At 42.1% G+C, this 19,599-nt stretch overlaps 2 protein-coding genes across 3 annotated transcripts; one reads left to right on the plus strand and one right to left on the minus strand.

The window, feature by feature from the left end:
• The first annotated feature begins 4,676 nt into the window (after positions 1-4,676).
• Positions 4,677-7,602, plus strand: c20h8orf74 (chromosome 20 C8orf74 homolog). The gene is made up of 4 exons (XM_062523419.1): positions 4,677-4,743; positions 5,268-5,457; positions 6,606-7,000; positions 7,314-7,602. Exons 1-4 carry the CDS (start codon positions 4,696-4,698, stop codon positions 7,485-7,487), a joined length of 807 nt encoding a protein of 268 aa, XP_062379403.1. The 5' UTR covers positions 4,677-4,695; the 3' UTR covers positions 7,488-7,602.
• Positions 7,603-8,459: 857 nt separating this feature from the next.
• LOC134067916 (L-threonine 3-dehydrogenase, mitochondrial-like) lies at positions 8,460-13,669 on the minus strand. Of its 2 annotated transcripts, none has more exons than XM_062523406.1 (9): positions 13,564-13,669; positions 12,273-12,468; positions 12,003-12,045; positions 11,730-11,800; positions 11,473-11,622; positions 10,581-10,753; positions 10,306-10,396; positions 9,921-10,190; positions 8,460-9,565 (listed from the first exon to the last, which is right to left on the minus strand). In XM_062523406.1, exons 2-9 carry the CDS (start codon positions 12,448-12,450, stop codon positions 9,426-9,428), a joined length of 1,116 nt encoding a protein of 371 aa, XP_062379390.1. In that variant the 5' UTR covers positions 12,451-12,468; positions 13,564-13,669; the 3' UTR covers positions 8,460-9,425. The 2 variants fall into 2 exon arrangements, with proteins under 2 accessions (XP_062379390.1, XP_062379389.1); XM_062523405.1 differs by having other exon boundaries at positions 13,560-13,645.
• Between the last annotated feature and the right edge of the window lie 5,930 nt (positions 13,670-19,599).

The raw sequence follows: 19,599 nt of genomic DNA on the forward strand, positions 1-19,599 counted from the left end.
TCATCTAGGCACACGACACCTGACACGTCACGAATACGCCTACATTTTGTGGATGACCAGATTACACACAATTCTAAAAAATAGATTCTCTACTCACACAGTGCAGCTCCATGATCCAAACTGATGCTGACAATGACCGGGCAGCGTTTACTCTCAAATGAGAGGAGACAGCTGAGCGTTCGGAGCGGGACCTGTGCTCCTGTGAGCTGAATGTTGCTGCGGTAGTGGAGAGTTCAAAAGCCCTCCCACAAAAAGTCTCGCCACTAATCAGGGCCTTTGCAAGCTAAGGATAGAACGCAAAGCCTCTTTAATCACCTTGAGATTTCACTGAAATCTAAGGCCTTAGACGGCCACTCCTGGATTGCGTAAAAGTCAACAGAGCTAGGAGAGGAACACTTTACAGATTCAGTATCAAAACAGACAGAAACGATGCAGCACATTTAATATCAATAAACCTGACGTTGAGTTCTGGTACTGCTAATGTTGCCATTTAATAAATACAAACACAGTCCACATTGTTTACATAAAGTGCTTTAGAATATCGTGGGCAGAGGATAGCGCTTCATCCAAAATAAAGTTTCAAGCATCTTGATCTCTATAACATCCACTCTGTCACACCACTACATGAGTATTTTAAACACTCATATATATAGAACAATGGCACTGCATGTGCAAACTGCTTGTTATTAGGAGAGTAATGGAACAGAATTAAGTGTATGTGTGGGATGAACGCTGTGGAGCAGTAATAGACACTACAATCCACTGGGAACAAATAAATAAGGCACAAATTAGATAGCGCGTGGGAGGAACTTGAATTAGGGCTCTGTTATGGGTGGACAAATGACTGAATCACAAACATTACTAAAAGCATGAGTAGCGCCCCAAGGCCACTGAAATGGCGTGCTTCAACTAATGGCTGTGAGGTCTAATGCAATATGTCTAGGGTTATACCGTAACTAGGGGTGTGTATTTTAGCTTGTCAGATGATAACGTGAGTAAACAATGGTTGTTTGTATGATGGATCACATAAATTTGGTCTGGCTTAGTGAATGGTAATAGCAGAAGACAGGGTGCTTTGTAAAATACCAGGCTATTCAAATTATGAAAAGATGGCATGGTTGAGAATATGACTGCATTTTGTACCACTAGACTAACATCTCAGCACACAGTTACACAGACACATATTGCACTCTGGGAACAGACAGTGATTACAGACATTAAGGATAATCTGTAGTGCAGGTTGAGCTTGCCTGTACAGAAGAATACCGTAACAAACACCCTTAAAGGTGTAGCAGGCTCAGATGAACTCAACATCCTTCAGTAAGAACCTCTAAGACAATAACTAAATAGATGTTGATAAGCATTAGCTAACCAAAGAAAGAGCAAAACGAGGTCTTTCTGTTCCACACCACATCAAAGCATCTGTGCACTGTCCGATGCATGTCGATATCATAGCATATGTAACACAGTGTATATGGGAGGTGGCTAAAGAGCCATTTAAGTCTAGCACTGCCAGGACTGTGGCTTAGTATAATCTGTGTGGTTATACTGAGCTAGCACATCCCATGCACTGTCACTCTGAACTGTTACCCGACATTACCCACTGATACAGTGACGTGAAAGAAAGGGAAAGGCGACACATTCTGTGAGGGTTCAGACCCTTCTGTGAGCCCTTCTGTTGCGGCGCAAAAAGTTGATTTTATACTATTCCGATTGTTTGATTTATTGCTTTATTTGCATTTAAATTTGACTTTGAATGTCTAAAACAATACATTTTAATCTGAATTAATAAATAATGTTTAAAAGCCTAATATCATGCCAAAATGGAAGGTCATTTTAGCAAAATGGTTATTTAAGAGATGTGACACAAGCTTTATATTTCCTTACATTATGCACCTTGCCACCTTCTGACATGCCGCAAGTTGAGAGAATGTTCAGCGTGTCTTTTTTCTAAATTGCATGATTGTTATTATACTTATTTTAACTATAATGATAGCACTGACTGGCTTTAAAATGTGCAGTAGGACAGGGTAGTGATATTTGGGACAGCCCGGTTCTAGCCAATCAGGAGCGGACCATGCTGACGTCACTGTCTTAGATAATATAACCTATTGCATGTTCTTTCTGAGTTCAAAAGGGGTGAGCTGGTATTCCTGTCCTGTTTGCTCTTTCTGTTAAGAGGAAATATACAGTTCTTGTCAGCATTGCATACTTTGAGTTATACAAACTTTGAGTTATACAAACTTTGAGTTCATCAAAGATATGCTTCAAGCCTCTCTGGGTTCATTATGCTACCTGTTGTTTATGTTTCCAAAAATGTGCAATGCAATGATACAAATGCAATGATTTTGCATTTGTATGTAGCTACCTTCATGTAGGCCTAAAGAGAATTTGCTCAAGCGAGTCAAGCCATTTAATAAGTCAAGATCCAGATCTAGAATTGTTTTAGCTGGCTATCAATTTACTCACACGTCCCCAATTTAAATGCTGGGCAAAGCGCAAAGTCAGTCTAAGAGCAAAGTTTTAATGCTTGAACTAATACCACCATGTGGCGTGACACAGCTTTACCTGATGTTTGTGCTTAGGATTTTTCTCATGTATAAATTTGCAAATTGATTTTGCATGTGCAAGCGTTGGTTCAATTTTCAACTTCGCCCAGCATTTAAATGATAGGGCACACAGAAGATGTTTACTCCACTCTGTTTGAACAGACCAGACTAACACTACTTTAACAGTTTCCTGGCAGGATTAAACTACTTTCATCCACAGGCCTATCGAATGAATCATTCTTAATTGGTTTTGTAATTATATTTTTGGTTAGAGTAAAGCATGTCAGCAGGTGATGCACTTAATGGGGAATTACTGAAATGTCCCGACAGACCTCAATCTGAAATGCACACAGAGCCATTCTGACATCTAATTACATCCAACTGAGGGCAGGATTCTGTAATAACCAATCTTCCATGAGACTTACAGCAGAGCTCCATTCCACTAGGCCAGGTGTGACACATGTTGCCATCACATTAGATTCCCTATGAAACCACCATGCTACACAGCACACACCCTGTTTAACATACGACAAGACACAGCTGCATCGCTGGGACCCACGAGAGGGAAAATGACAGCAACTAGGTTTTCTGTTCATACAAGCAGAGAGGCCATTCCCCTTGGTGCCATAAGGCTGCCATACTGTGTCAGAAATACATACGGCATGCACATTTGTCTTTATATTTCCAATTAGATGGAATAGATACCTTCAACTGTCTTACATCAATCAGTACACTGTGTGGTCTTGTAGCAAGACAGAATGATTGTCAGGGCCAACATTTCATGAAATTACTTTTAAGCACACCTGAGGCTTGAATATATTATTCAAAGATAATGACAGTGTGCCTACTAAGAACCAATAGCAATTACATGCTTTCCACGAATCAGTAATGGATCCCTTTGCTGTCAACGCTGTTCCCCTAAAACACTGTCTACTATTTCACATTTTCAGCATCTGCTTGTGTTATTCTAGAACAGAGGTGGATGACCTGGATGATGTAGGAAACATTTGTGATATTGTGTAGCCAAAACTCTGTTGTGTGTTTCAATGCAGAATTATTCATGTTTAGATATTTCATATTTCATTCTGTTATATGATATAATCATATACACGTACACCGAAAGTATATTTGTGATGTTAATATTAGAGTGTTTACTTTACTTATTTAAATAACATCAGTAACCTATTCCCTTCTCCCTTCATAAAAAACATGCTTATTCTGTGTGAAAGTATAACCTATTTAAAATACAGTCCTAGATCAATCAAAATTGCTTTACTCATTTGTTCAATAAACAGCAAACTGTTCTCAATTGCCTAAAATAAGTTAAAATCAACTACCTTACCATTTCACTTCATCCAACAGATAAATCCAATCTCTCCATTAGGTACAACTTTCCCATCCGATAGACATATAGGTCACCAGACACCTCCACAGAAATCCAACAAGACTATTCAACAGATTAAGACTGCTCTCAATATCTCTGAGAGAGCCTCTTAAATGTTGACCGAAAAACTGGCTATAGTAGACTGTGTTGTCGTTGTCTAATGTCAATAAAAACATCCCACGCATCCCAGTAGGAGCTACAATGTAGCTACATTGTTCTCGCTACTTTGACACCGATCGTTCCATTAGGCTAATTATCAAAAGCAAGCGCGTCCAATTATGAAGAGGGAGTGGGGCTCATATGAAAGAGGATTATGCCTGCTCGACCATCTGTACCAGTAGGATTTAACTCTTAGGTTACCGTTTGTGACTAGCACGATTAATGTCAGTGTTTTCTTATAGTATGCCAAACGTTAAATTACAAACATGTAAACATATTCAACAAAAGTAATTGAACTAGAACACCTACATGATAGCCCTAAGCTGAATGATCTCTATGATAAACTCTTTATAACGGTCAAACAGACTTCAGTTTAAGCTGTCGTTGAATTGGCTGAGCTGTTTTGTCTGGCATATTTAAAGAGATATCGAAAATATTTTTATTATTTAATATTTTAAGGGAATACAATACAATCTACAGTAGCCTAGGCCTAGGTTTAGTGTCCATAAAGTCGCTGAAATTGACATCCCTCACGCGCTTGCCTGCAAGAGCGAACCTCGCCAAGGTAACCTGGGCAACAAGACGCGCCTTACAACACAAGCTATGGCCTCACTAACAGCAATGGAAATGCAAAGGATTGCCAAAGTAGAGGTAGGCTATAGCCTACATTACTTCAGAGCTATTTGAATACCCTTGACATGACAGACATTACAGATTAGGAATGCTACTTGTTACCATTCTCGCGTATTTTAGACCAAAAACATCTAATTGTGGCACTCGTGATGCATAGGCTGCTCATCACATGTAACGTTAGCCAAGACACAACTTGCGATGCAACAAGTTATCTAAACAGTAAGTGTTTGCTTTCAGACATAGATCAATACAAAAGCATCTTAGCAAAGAAATTGTAGGCCTGTATGATTATTTATTCATGCGTGTCCACTTACCGTTGGCTATGTTGTGTACCGACCCAAATGTCTGTCAGCTAACCTAGCACGGACTTGCGCGACAAGTGCAGGTGCATGCAAACACGTTTGGTTGCTCTCAGGATAAAAATGTAATCTTGGGTACCACAGTTAAAGATGAGTGTAGCCTTTTCTCGCAGTCGAGGGTTCATTTTCCAAACAGCTTTCCAGTCCTCTGGACGGTGAGAACGTGTTCTCTTTGTACACCAGAAAGGAGAAGGTATGCAGCGTCTCAGTGAACATTTCCAGTGGAATGAGTTCGTGGGAGACAGTGAGAGACAGCTCCTGCATCAGGAGTTTGTGTATGAGGTGGCAATGTTCGCAGTGAATCGTGGATTCCCTTGGACAGCCACGTCTGAAGTCGCCAAAATGTCAAAGGAACTACTGCCGAATCTTAAAGGTATTTTTGATATCCTCGTTTTGTGTTATAGTAAAAGCAGTGGATGAGACGGGGGTGCGTGCGCACGCGCGCTTGTGCTGGTGAGGTGATAGTACAGGTTTGACTTAGGTTGTTTCTCCAGTATGCACACCGTGATAATGGACATTTGTTGAAATAATACACAGAAAGATGCGTTTGTGCATAATGTATGCTCTTCTTTAGGCCTACGTGCTGTCAATGCAAACCATGCATTTAAACTTAAATAGTCCTTGAGCCAGAGGGGTTGGTCGGTATCTGAGGGGAATGTCTCGTAGTGATTTTTGGCAAGGTATAGTACCACCCTGGAGTTAGAAAATGAGTCATGGCATTGCATTGATAGTAGCTGTTTTGGGTGTTATCACCCTATTTCTATTTTATGGGATATATTACAGGTGAGTATAGGCAAAACATCTTAACTGATAGATATCCAAAGAATTTCTACAGCTGATTGTTTACAACATGTAAATATATTTTTTGTTTTGGAATTTTTCTGAAATATTATATGTACTGTATGAATACTGTTACTGTATGTAAATGAGCCATTATTTAACGAAATATGCAATACTTTGCATACATTTCAAGTACAGAAATCTTAACATTGGATGAAGTCAGGCTCAAAATTCTTGGTTTTGTTTCCATACTTCTACATAACATTTCAGGAGTTGCAATTCAAAAACAAAACCTAAATAATAATCAACTGTGGAAGTTTTGTGGGGATATCTATTACTTAAATGGTTTAGCCTATTCACCTGTAAGATATACCTGCCTCCACAGTCATACAATGGACATGAAGAGGCTACCCCAAACACAATGCTATCATATATTTTCTCATTCTAATAATACTTGTCAGTATTCACTATGAGACTTAGTCCCCTAGAATGTTACCAATTGACCAAAATGAGGGGGTCTGGCTCAAGGACTAAAAGTGAGAAGAAAAAACTCCCGACAATAATTGCACAGTAAAACCTGATAATTGAATATGGATGAGGTGCATAATTTGAATTATCTTAGAAATCTCGGCATGAGTAACTACCCCAAGGATGAGCTTTCCCCTACATAATGCTGGTATGAACCTGTGCATCACATCGCTTTGGCAATCAAGTTCCATCTTACCTGCTGTCACTGTCTAGGTTTGGAGAGAGACCAGGCTATTGAGTTGACTGCAGAGAGAGTATCACAGTGTCTTCCTAGCCTCCCCCAAGCCCACCACGCCACCATGTTCAACTTCATTGCGGAGACTTACGTGCACCACCAACAGCTCTACCAGGCCTTCATGAGTCTGCCCGCACCAAAGAACCCCGCGGCGCAGCTCAAAGTGGAGGTGCCCCCTGTTCCTCTACAGCTAGCCGAGGGCATGGACGTGGAGGAATGGGAGACGCAGAACGCAGTGAGGAGCCTGGCCTCGGCGCAGCAGGAGAAGCTGGCTGAGATTCGCCAGCTGAGGGAGCAGGCGGGACGGCTGCAGCAGGAGCAGCTTGAAGCCACGCTGGAGTGCTTTGGCAGGGAGGGCAGCCGAGGAAAACAGGTGAAGGATTTAGAGACATGCATTCTGACTCTGAGTGCTTTTAATCGCCTCAATATACTGAGTGCTTCAATGTAACATTTCCACAGCTCAAATCATTTCTCAAGGACATTTCTTATGTCCTTGTGTGTGGTGTACCTGCAAAGTTAACATAACTCACTACAATTAGATGTGATTGAATGATATGACACAGTATGAGACATTTTTCAGGAGGTGGTAGGCACTATGAAGACAGGTATTTAAAAACGTGTAAAATGTATCTTTAGGGAATAATGCAGTTCAGTGTTTCAATGTAATGTCATGTGTTTTGTTATAGGAAGTGGAGAAGATAATCCGTGACATTGTCAAAGCTCAAGGGGAGAAGTTCATGGAGACCATGATGAAAGAAAGTGCACTCATTCAAGAGCTTTTAGAGCTGAAGATACAAGCGAAAGCCATGGCACGACAAGAACCTGGTGTCCTCTCAAGTCACCAAAAAACTAAGAAGTAACCTTTTTTTAAAGAGAAGCTTTTCACATCTGGCATTGACTGCAAAAGGGAACCCTTTTCATGTAGTACTGTTTTTCACACCTTTTTTTAAATATAATAAAGCAGATATTTCAGCATGTTGTAAGGCATCAAAACTGAATGACCTGGATTTCCAAGAAGGGGAGACTTAAAAAAAAAAAAAGCTTGGAAAATTCCCTCCCAAAAGTACAGTGAGTGTAGAAAAGCACTACATTGAAGCACGCCTCTGCAGTTCAACAAATCAAAGGCCAGGCAAACAGCAGAGTCTGAGTGACCTTTTCGAGATGACTAAACCTTCAACTAGAATTCTGCATGCTGGCTCAGTTCTACTCCTTAAAAATAGTCTACCTGCCTTTTGCAAAAGCAGCGATGCATCACTGTACATTCACTAACCTGCTGTGGACGGACATATCTGCTTCAGTCAGGCCAGATAGTTGGCTAATGGCTGAGCATTTTGGTGTTGTTCCACAGGTGTGTTTGATGACAGACTCCCTCAGAGGTACAGAGCTTGAGGTTATGCAGGTGTTTCGCTGGTCTGACAGAGGTCTGAACACACCTGTGGGATAGCAAACCATAGAGGAAATAGTTTTATATCAAACAGCCTATTTGGCTCAAGCTCTTTTGAAAATATGAACAGCAATACTGGGCCAGGCAACATCAATATACAAATGTGTTAGCATGTCACAGGGTGTATACTGTGAAGATTATTTGGAATGTGGTTATTCTCACAAACAACATCAGCTTCATAAAAAATACATCTCGTATGTACACTGTGTAAAATTTAAGTATACATTAGCTGGTGTGGAGGCTTGACATTGTGTCAAATGCTTGTTTTGACAGGCCAGGAGCATAGCAGGGATTAGACATTTTGAGTTATAAAAAGATGGAGCATGATTTAACTGTGTTCTATTTATAAAATGGATTGTCGGACTACAGAAAGCACAAAAGATCTCCATGAACTTTAGCTGAGGATTTAATGTTCTGCTGAAGAATTTGTGAAGAGGCATTTACACAGAAAAAAAAAAATATATATTCAGCCCCTATATTATCCTTCATGGCAACACGACATATCCCAAGGGTTGAGTGGAATCTGTATTTTCCCCTTTACATTAAGTCACTGAATTTAGAAAATAATAATTTAAAGAAGAGGGACAATTTCAAAATCCTAGGACATAAACACATTTTGCCACTAGCTAAAAAATAGACAGAGTATAGTCAAGCACCATTACATCATTAGGCATAGTGACGCTCTCGAAGCAAGAGTCATACAAAGCAAGTTACTAGATAGCACCAGGTGGACATTCTAAATAGAAACACAAAACTAGAATTACATTCTTGTTGAGTGCAAAAAAAATAAATACTTCATGAAGCCAGGCATTCTGAAGAGTGCATGTTCTAATATAATTACACATTGTACTGCAAGTTCAGACTACTATCAGCAACAGGACGATTACTGAAGACTCTTTTCCCTTTTCACGATCACCTTGAGACAAGACTGGATGGTTTGGTATGGAATCACATGGACCCTAACACATGTGAACATCATTCAGTTGTGGCTGATTCAAGGCAAGTGTAAGTTCACTGAGCAGAATCAATATTTGGTTTGACAGACACTATTTGGTAGACAAAGACACATTCTGGCTATTGAGTGTGTATTTTTTTAAGGGACTAGAAAACATTTACAGTAACATTCTTTCATCCCTTTTGACCTTGGAAAAGCCTCCATGTAAGGACGACTTCAGCTGTCAAATAACAGACAGAGAGTGAGACACTGACATATATTCGCTACAATCCCTATTTGGGAGCAACACAACTTTAAAAACCCAGCAGTGCACTCAAAATATTTACATCCTTTTGGGTCTACAGTCCCTGATAGTCTGAACTGCCCTGTACGTACAGAACCATGATGGATCTATGGAACTCAGTTAGCACTAGCAATCCTTGAGTCGGACCCAATGAAGTTCAACATGGTCTGCACCAGTTCAGGCAGGTCATAGTCATGCTTCCAGCTCCAGTCCCTGCGTGCATTACTGTCATCAAAGTTCATGGGCCAACTGTCCGCTAGAGGAGAGAAACAACAGGGAGAGGGAGAAAGATCAGCAAAGAATGAAATATTTGCATGGTAGTGGCTATGCATACTAGAACGACTGTATGATTTTACATGACTTCTAGGTCACCAAATGACCATCTCCTTGTTCTAACATGGTAATACTACTAGTGCTTTAAAACAAAGACATGATGCAAATGTCAAGCAACAAATTGCAGATAAATAGCATGCTATCGCCACACAGCACCTCACTCAATCTTGACCTCTACTGCCAAATGATGAGTCATGTCACCAATGCCCTTCAGCTCCTTGTGCAAGCTAGAGCTAGAGGGTGGTGGTGAGGTGTGCATGTTGAATGGGGCTTCTCACCTATGGCCTGCCTGACGGGGTCGATGTGGTAGGAGACCTCCAGCCCGGGCAGAAGTTTCCGCAGCTCGTGAACCAGCTCCTCTGGCGTGAAGCTCATGGCATTGATATTGTAGGTGCGCATGCTGAGCGCTTCCGCCGGGGCCTCCATCATCTCCAGGGTGGCCCGCAGGCAGTCGGTGATGTACATCATGGGCAGCCGCGTGTCCGGCCGAAGGTTGCACTCAAACTTGCCGGTCTTCACCGCATCGTGGAAGATCTGCACCGCGTAGTCTGCGATGGGTGTGGGGAGGGAGGGAGGGAGGGGGTCACAATGCGTGAGAAACACCAGGACTACAGGAGACCTGAGGTGTGCTGTGTAAAGCTGTGTGAGGCCAGAGAGTCTCACCTGTCGTCCCTCCTCCAGGCTGAGAGTCTGCCGAGATGATGCCTGGATACCGCAGACAGCGAAAGTCCAGCCCATACCTATGATGGTAATACTGTAAAAGCAAGCAAAAAAAGTGATCATCAAAGAGTCATCAAACCAGGAGGGTACACACACTTTTCCTTTTCAGCATACTATATCATCTAAGATATCATTTGTGAGAATGTACATGTGTTATTTTCTCTGAGAATGCCTGGATAGCTCCTGAGGGAACATCAGTAGAGCGAGGCAATGCATACCTCTCCCATGAGTTCAGCGTGGACCTTCGAGACACCATAGATGGTGCGTGGTCGCTGGATGCAGAGGTCAGGAGTTGGGTTGCGGGGAGAGGAGGGCCCAAAAGCCCCAATAGTGCTGGGGACAAACAGACGGAGGTCATGCTCAGCTGCAATGTCCAGTATATTATGCAGGCCTGTGAGGAACAGAGGAAGACGGAGGGGAGGTTTGTTGCAGCATTTCTATTAATAATATTCATACATTTACAGAATTCCATTTTAATTCACCAATTGAAAACACTTCAATATTCCAGTTTCTAAGGCAAACACAAATACATCATTGGAAAAAAAATAATAACGTGGATATAATAACCTATCCTGGCCCTGCCCACCTAATATCGCCATGACATACTAGTCCGGCTCTTCTCAATGTGTTATTTCCCTCAGCCACCAGATTGTCACCAATCAGTGACGAGAGGGGATGACGCTAGTTTCAAAACCGAGGTTGTGGTAAACGGTAGTAGCAATGCCTGCAACCATTGCACTAATTGCAGTAGGCAGAATGTGTACATCTATGCAGCAAAAGGTAAATAATACATTGTTTCCTGACCGCCGATGCAGTTTATTATCAGCTAATAAAGGTTAGCTGAAGAAGAGAGTAAATGTAGGGAAACCCTGATCAATGTAATTGGTTAGTCTGGACCATTGATTTCAAAGTAAAATTGAAATTACTTTGTTTCTTACATCTTACGATGTTTGGGTATGAAACTGTTCCCAATTGTGGGTACCCTGACTCTCTTTATGAAGTGAAACAGAGACCTGAGTCTGGTGAAACCAGACAAGTGAAACATCTCTGCATGTGTGTGCGAAAGAGAGCATGAGTGAGGGAATTAATAAACTGAGGCAGCCTCCTCACCAGTGATGTTGACATCCCGGGCCAATGACACATTGGCTTCCCCAACTGCACTCAAGAGTGCACTGTAGTGTACCAGCCAGGTGATGCGGTTATTCACCACGATCTCACGCAGGTTTTTATAGTCGAGAATGTCTGAATAAATGAAGGGACCTGCAAATGCCAAATTTCAAAAGTTAACTTGAGAGTTTTGATGAACTTTTTAACAATTTATTAATTTGCATAAAACATATTTGCTACAAATCACTTGACACACTCACCATTGTGATATACCTCACTGGGAGGTTTTCTGATGTCGGACAGAATCACATTATTCTTTCCAAATTGCCGCCTGTTTAGGAAACAGCAGCAGCAATTAAACTGATGATCATGTGTGACTACTTCAGCAAACATTGACAAACAATTACACTCCAAATGAGCTGGAGCATGTGTTAAATAAGCCAGGGCCACTCCACAGACTGTATCCACACAGTGATTTTAGAGCCATATGCTGTACTGCATACATAACTTGTGAGCCTAAAATTAGTTCTTACCGCAGCATCTTGGCGAGCCCCACCCCCAGCTGGCCCAGACCGCCTGCACAGACAGAGGATAGACATGAGGAGGAGGAGGAGGAGGGAAGGAGAAAAATAAGCCAACCCGTTGCTGTGGAGATCACGAGTCACTGAGCTGGTAACCATAGTGACAAAAAGTCACGATTACATACTCTTGGCGTAGGCCATATATTCCAAGAAATTCAAGAATTCACTTCTCTTATTAACTGTAAGTTATGCACCGAGACAGACGGAGAGACAGATACATACCCGTGATGAGGACTTTGGGATGATCGGTCTCGGAGAAAGACACAGAGTGAAAGCCTGCGTCAGAGGTGACCTGACGTGGAGAGAAAGTGATGCTGCGGACAGACACCGACACCGACTCGCACCCGCAGCCATGAGTCCTGAGAGCGTGCCTCACCAATTTGCTTAGCGCTCGAGCCATGGATTGTTTTAAACCGTCCTGAATAAAAACAATTAAAGCAATACATTTTTAACAATTTGATGCAAAAATAACATGTGACACTCTGACCAGAGATATTCAGTAATATTACCTAATGTCCAGGTAGGCTACATTAAATAAAAGGTTATAGGATATTAACAAAGCACAATGCACTAACTATCTAGAAAGAGGAATTCCCTCCCTCGAACTTTTACACGTCGCTAAATCGCCATCTTCTGGCCTACATGAAACATCGAGCCTCCAAAGATGCTGAGCACACTCTGTGCTGTGCAGGCCACCGGTAACATTAGAGCATTTATCCGACACTACGCTAATGAGCAACTTTGACGGGATAACTTTACCAGAAGTAAGAGCAGTTATTATTCTGCCAGTGAAAACAAAAATACTAACGTCGTGTGTGTCCTAGGGCTATATATAAACTGCTAATTTCCTTCTTCCCCTTCCTCTGAGGGCATTTTTTTTTTACTTACAATAGGCTAATGTTCCGAGATTCAATGAAGCCCCACGCACGTCTTTGCGAGAAATGAACGTGTCAATAAAGGTACAATTTGTGATAAAAAGGCAATAACATTAACGTCAGACAATAGAATACGTATTTCTTTAACGTTAGCGAATGTCCAGGCAATGCTATTAATAGCAAATACCAAATAACAGGGATTTGCTACTACAACTGTAAACGGAAATGGACACTATACATTACACTGGCAAGTTATCTTGACGATACCATGTTACTGCTTGGCAAATTAACAAACGGTATCGTTAAAACTATGTCCCAACACATGGCTGGCAGCTAGTTAACGTTAGGGCTGAGGCACAAGCTAGCTCTTTAGGATATGTCTGGCATCAGATACATTTGTTACAAATTGTTACAGTTTCTTGCTAATTCGTTGATGTATGGTAAATACAAGTGAGTTCATCTTGGCTTCAACTGTATTTCATATTAGAAAAACTAACGTTAGATCGCTATCAATGAAATTGCTAACATTAACTATCATTGGCTAACATGCAGCATCCCAGTTTTAACTCAGCAACCATGTTCGTCAGTCTTAAGTATCACCCATAAACATGCAAGTACAGTAATATGACACTACCTACGTTGTGGCTGAAAAAAGATATGAAAGCAGCTTGTGTTTTTCAGTAAATATGATGCGGGTTATCTGATGCTCCCACGGTCTGCCTCTGGTATGCTGCTCTGATATATTGCATCAGCTCGAGACACGCTTATCTTGAGGCTGCCAGAAGTAAAGCCGGTTTCGGCTCTGATTGGCTCATGCTGGAGAGGCGCGGTCTACCGTCCCGAGCAAACCCCCTTTTACGTCATTCCAACTCGTGCACAGCCTGAGCTCCAAGAATCTGAATGCCAGCTTGAAATAGATATGCTGTGTGTTGTACCTTATCTAACTTAAAAAAACAGTCCACAAAAAGTTTTTTCTTACTTTATTTTTGCAGCATAGGCTATTAGGTTATGTTGAAGCCTACTTGTAAAGTTTGACTTTGAAAGTTTGGGTTTACCATCTGATGATTCAAGTTCTCTCTAGGAAATATTTTTCCCAATATCAATGGAACATTCCACAACCACAATAATGAGGAACATTGCTCAAAAAGTTGCCCCATATATCATCAGCTTTAGCCATATGGGCTATAGCTTAGAAAGACTCCTGGGCCGGGTTTCCCAAAATTGTTAAGAAGCTCTTAAGTGCTAAGAACTTCTTAGGAGCGTTGTAAGAATGTTCTAAGAACGCTCCTAAGAAGTTCTTAGGACTTAAGAGCTTCTTAACGATTTTGGGAAACCCGGCCCTGGTTCTAAAAGCTTAAAAAAGTTTATGTTATCAGGGTGTATTTTCCACTACATCTTCAGAGATGTTCCCCACTATTCCGACCTGCGAGGCAGTCACTGTGACCCTCTAGATTATAATTCCACATGCCGCTTACATTAGGCTATAGGCCTAGAGACATTTTCAGAGGGTCAAGCTCTCCCAGTGCAATCTGGACACACACTGATTTCCCTGCAATTAGAGGCGCACAGCAGCATCATAAATGAAGAAGACCAGCTTGAAACATATGGACGTCGCCATATGAGCCCACTTAGAGAGACACCAGTCCAGATGGACATTACCTCCACCTGTGCAACATAATCAAATGTATCCACTAGCTTTCCTCCCGCCTCAAGTGGTCTTCCTCATGCTCAGCTCAGCTCACTTGGGTAGAATTAACTCAAGCAAACACACTTCACTACGTCTTTACTCTGTTTAGGCAATATTGCTGGAGCCTTCGGGCCAACAACACCATCTGTCTCCTGATGGCCAGCACCCTGGCTGAGGTGTGTAGGCCAGGGTGACGTAAACATGCCATGCAAACCATGCAGAAACGTGATTGCAGCCCCGGTGAGGGTGGGGGGTCCTAGGCACATGCCACAGACACACCTCCTCATGTGGGACCCTGTCCTTGTCATAGGCAAGGGCAGAGGCTCTTTTCATGGGAAGAGTGCTTGTCAACTCAGATGTTCTATATTTTAGGCTGATAAAACAGGGCTTTTTGCAGTCTATAGGCTATGCTACAGTATGTCTTAACACAGCTGTAGCACATTAATAAACAGTTTTCATGCTTGCACTGTTTAAGAGATATTCTAGCATCACAACAAAGCACAATATTCTTTCAGTATTCTGGTGTAGTAGGCTTTGTGGACAACTCTTTTAAGCTGGTGACATTCAAGTTTAAGAACTATATGAGAACTTTTAAGAACTACCTTCTATGCCATCCATCATTTATAACATTCACTATAATGCTGCCGCCAGCCCCACGGTTTTACAGGATTAATGGTAAATAATATAGTTTACTTTGAGTTTCCACTGAAATTACTGAGAATAAGGGAGCATTGGCACTATTCATGCATGTGATATGCAAACCTATGAAAGGCCTCATTGATGAAGTGGCCCACATCCCCTCTCAAGGCAAAACATAAGTATCCCACACTTCTGCCAGTGCTATATTTGAACAGGGAGACCGTGTGTACTGCTCGTGAGCATACGTGTCCTCAGAGAGTGAGGGGGAATTCAGTCACGGTTGAGGTTAATATCCAACGTGACCAAGGTGATCACTGGTGTGTTCCTCAGTTGTGCCCCCTGCCCTATTAACAGAGTAAAAAAGCAGAGAGATATTTGTTGTCTTTCTGTTCTACATTAAATGCCTTGTTATGTATGTATGTTATGTATCATAATCCTCTGGTTCTGAGCTGTGTTTCTGTGTTTTAGTGGAGACATAGTTCCTCAAAGAGATTTTTTTTCTAGTTATGTTTTATTAAGTATCATTACAGTTTGAAACTCTCAGAAACAAAGAAGAAGAAATGAATAGAGCAGAGGTCATGTCACGACTGCACTCAGCGAGTCATTGGTAACACTTTAAGTTTTCGATATTAGACTGCTCAAGACATTGACCTGAAAAATGCATTAGACTGTCATTAGGTTGTTATCTGTCTAGACTGGTGGGGGAACCCTGTGATTAAGACAAATATGGAGAGCCAATGAGCACAGAGAGAGTCTGTCCATCCCACAGTCAGAGCTAAAATTAACATCGGTTAATCATATATCTTGCAGACAAGGACAGACTGCCCTGCCTCATTTAATCGTTATGCTATGTTTTCCATTGTTTAATTGGACCATATAAGATCCCTCAAGGGGAAAAAAAGAAAGCAGACTCATTTCTTTATCAGTGATGTCATAACTCTGTAATAGATCTAGACCTATAATGTTATAGCAGCGGCATTTTGGCCTTAAACTATATGCTAAACTAACTAAAGCAATGCTCTGAGGGACATTCTAACAGTGAGAGAACTTTTGCCCCCATTGATATTGGCAAAGACCATATGCTGTCAGCAGGTGCAAGCAATCATTCCCATGGTCATCTGATGTTGTCTGCCTATGGTGAGTGACCTCATGCTTCTGGCTCTTTGGGACTCCAACTGTTAATATGAGGAGGTGTTGGACGTTGGGTAACAAAGAATATTGTGACATTTCTTGTAATTCACATGTCTTCATCTTTACTTCATCTTCACACACACAAGTCATTTTTAGGAAGTCCAAGTCAAGTCTCAATTAGCTCCAAACTAATAGGGCTATTGCAAGAGCGGATGTGAACTTTAGTTTACCCCCAGAACTTGGGTCTCCAATTTGGGACATTGTAGTATAGGCTAATCTTTTACTATCTCTAGGTCTATGTCACATCATCATATAGCCAACTTTAAAGATACAATCTGCCTGTTCCCATTATTAGCACAACACTTTACGATGTTTGGCTTTGCTACCTGTGACGATATATAAGTTTAAATTATGGACGATTTTCATCTTGTAGGCTTTATGAAGCCAATTTGATGGTAGACTAAAAAAAACTTGTAATAGGGGAATCATTCACTTATCATACAGCATACATAGCGAGTCGATACCGAGAAAACCAGCCTTGCAACATCAAGAATAGCGGCCTGACAAATCTGTGGAATTGTGAAACATTACTGTCAGAGATGGAGTTTTTGCCTGTTGTTAATCCTTCACCTCCACAACTCATTGGGGGGGGGGGAGTCATGAGAAACTTACTATTTACAACAGCAGAGCAATATATTGAAACTCTAGAGGGAGATCTACAGTTGCCAAACATAACTAAAAAAAGAGGGTGGGAATAGTGCAATATATAGACTGAGGTTAATATTGAGTATAAATATAGTGCAAGGCAGTGCAATGATAATGTCTTAAAAGCAATATCGTAACTGTAAGATTGAAGTGCATGTGAGGTAGATGAGCAGAACAGGTTGATTGACTTTATTTGGTGTAAGGGTTGGTTCTATTTCTGAGTGACTGCTTGGGGGAAGAAGCTGTCTTTGTGTCGGCTTGTTTTGGTGAACAGTGCCCTATCGTCTACCAGAGGGAAGGAGGTTGAACAGTATGTGACCAGGATGTGAGGGGTCTATAGAGAATTTTGCTGCCCTTTTCCTGACCCTGGACTGGTACAGGTCCTGGACAGAGGAGAGGTCAGCTCCAATAATCCTCTCAGCCCTAACTGTCTGTTGCAGTCTGGCCCTGTCCCGTTTGGTGGCTGACCCAAACCAGACAGTGATGAAAGACTGACAGACTGAATGATGGCTGACTGAGTAGAAAGTGGTCAGCAGCTTATAAAACTTCCTTAGCTGTCTCAGGGCCGCTACTAGGCCTTATTCTGGATAGCATCAATGTTTGGATAGCATCAATGGAGACCATTTTAGGTCCTGTGAAATGGTTGATCCCAGGACCTAAATGAATTCACATTGGACACTGTGTCTGAATGGCGAGGGAGGAGTGTGTGTGAGTGGGGGGGTTTCTCCTAAAGTCCATTGTCAACCCGCAGTCTTCTTGGGGCTAAGCTCCATGGTGGTTCTGACTGCACCACTGGACTAGCTGCTCCACCTCCTGCCTGTAAGCAGACTCATCCTGGATCAAACCAATGACAATAGTGTCGTCATCCGCAAACTTCAGGAGTTTTACAGATGGGCTCTTTGAGGTGCAGTCATTAGTGTAAAGGGAAAAAAGCAGTGGGGAAAGGACACACCCTTGTGGGGCGCCTGTACTGATGGACCGGGTTTTGAACGCGAAGCTCCCCAGTCTCCCCAGTGCCTGCCAGTCAAAAAGCTGATGCTCCACTGACAGGTAGAGGCAGGCACTGATAACTGGGTGAGCTTCTGATGTAGAAGTTCAGGCATGATGGTGTTGGCATGATGGTGTTGAAGTCCACACACAGGATCCTGGCATATGTCCCTGCATGGGGAATCGAGGTGGTGCAAGATGAATTGCAGTCCCATATTGATGGCATCATCCGCTGACCTGTTTGCCCTGTAGGCACACTGCAAGGTTATGTCCTTCAGATGGCCTTCAGATGGCCTTCAGAACACCAGATGGCTTCAGAACACCAGTCTTTCAGAGAATTTCATGACTACAGATGTCAGGGTGATGGGCCTGTAGTCATTTAATCCTTTGATGGAGGACTTCATGGGGACTGGGATGATGGTGAAGCTTTTGAAGCAGGGGGGGGGGGGGTCACTTCGAACAGCTCCAGGAACTGGTTAAAGATCTGCATGAAGATTGGTGCCAACTGTTCAGCACAGACACGCAGACAAGAGGGGGGGCACACTATCAGGTCCTGGAGCCTTCTTGATCTTCTGCGTCTGAAAGAGACGACACACATCCTTCTCGCAGATTGTCAGCGCAGGTGGGGGGAGGGGGTTGGGTGTTGAGGGGAAACCTATTGTGGGTGATGATGGGTGTGATAATGAGTGCTTTTCAAACCTGCAGTAAAAGTCGTTCAGTCGTTCATCAGCTAGTCTGGGATTATCTGCCACGTGGGGTCTTGTAATTCTCTGAACTCGTCAGAGGAGAAGCGATCTCGTTCAAGTCAAAGGACAAACAGTGACTTCTTACAAAAGGGAAGTTATGTAATGTCACAAGTTACGAGTTGTCACAAGCCATCAGCATGTACAAATGGAATGCATGATAAGAGGTGGGAAACTGAGGGAAGATTTTGCTAACTGACTTGGGGGCTCGTTGTCACTTTTGTCTTCACATTATAGTTCATTTTGTAGTAGTCCTTGTGGATTTTCATGTCCAACAATTTTGAACTTAAGAATTTGCTGTTTTTTGTCACTTGAAGGCTGCATATCCTTCTTTCACAAGCATCTTACACCATATCTTTAAGTAAATACAGTTGTTTATTTAAGATTAGTGAGCGTATGGAGGCGGTCACTGATATTCCCAGGTGGCATGAACCAACACACACACACACACACACACACACACACACACACACACACACACACACACACACACACACACACACACACACACAGTCCAATGGTATAGCATCATCCACTTCTGACATTACAATCACTTGAACAAAGCACTAGACTTTATTATGAGGAGGAATTTTCTGAGTGTGCCATTGGGAGGTGCTGCTGCCTGGCATGGCTCTAGATTGGACTGAATTGATGTTATAGTAAAATAGAAAGAAACTAGGAATTTGATATTCATTAGCCGAAGCCGTGTTGAATCCCCATTTTAATGCACTGCTGTGAGTCAGTGTGTCTGTTATAATAAGTCATTTGTTTAAATTCTCTCT

This window comes from Sardina pilchardus, chromosome 20 (genome assembly GCF_963854185.1).
Source record: "Sardina pilchardus chromosome 20, fSarPil1.1, whole genome shotgun sequence".
Classification (NCBI taxonomy): Eukaryota; Metazoa; Chordata; class Actinopteri; order Clupeiformes; family Clupeidae; genus Sardina; species Sardina pilchardus.

Coding starts and splice junctions, on each gene's coding strand:
- c20h8orf74 (XM_062523419.1), top strand. CDS start 4,696: ATGGCCTCACTAACAGCAATGGAAATGCAAAGGATTGCCAAAGTAGAG. Junction 5,458..6,605: donor ACTACTGCCGAATCTTAAAG/GTATTTTTGATA, acceptor GTCACTGTCTAG/GTTTGGAGAGAGACCAGGCT. Junction 7,001..7,313: donor AGGGCAGCCGAGGAAAACAG/GTGAAGGATTTA, acceptor GTTTTGTTATAG/GAAGTGGAGAAGATAATCCG.
- LOC134067916 (XM_062523406.1), bottom strand. CDS start 12,450: ATGGCTCGAGCGCTAAGCAAATTGGTGAGGCACGCTCTCAGGACTCAT. Junction 12,046..12,272: donor TCCCAAAGTCCTCATCACGG/GTATGTATCTGT, acceptor CTGTCTGTGCAG/GCGGTCTGGGCCAGCTGGGG. Junction 10,397..10,580: donor ACGCTGAACTCATGGGAGAG/GTATGCATTGCC, acceptor TTGCTTTTACAG/TATTACCATCATAGGTATGG.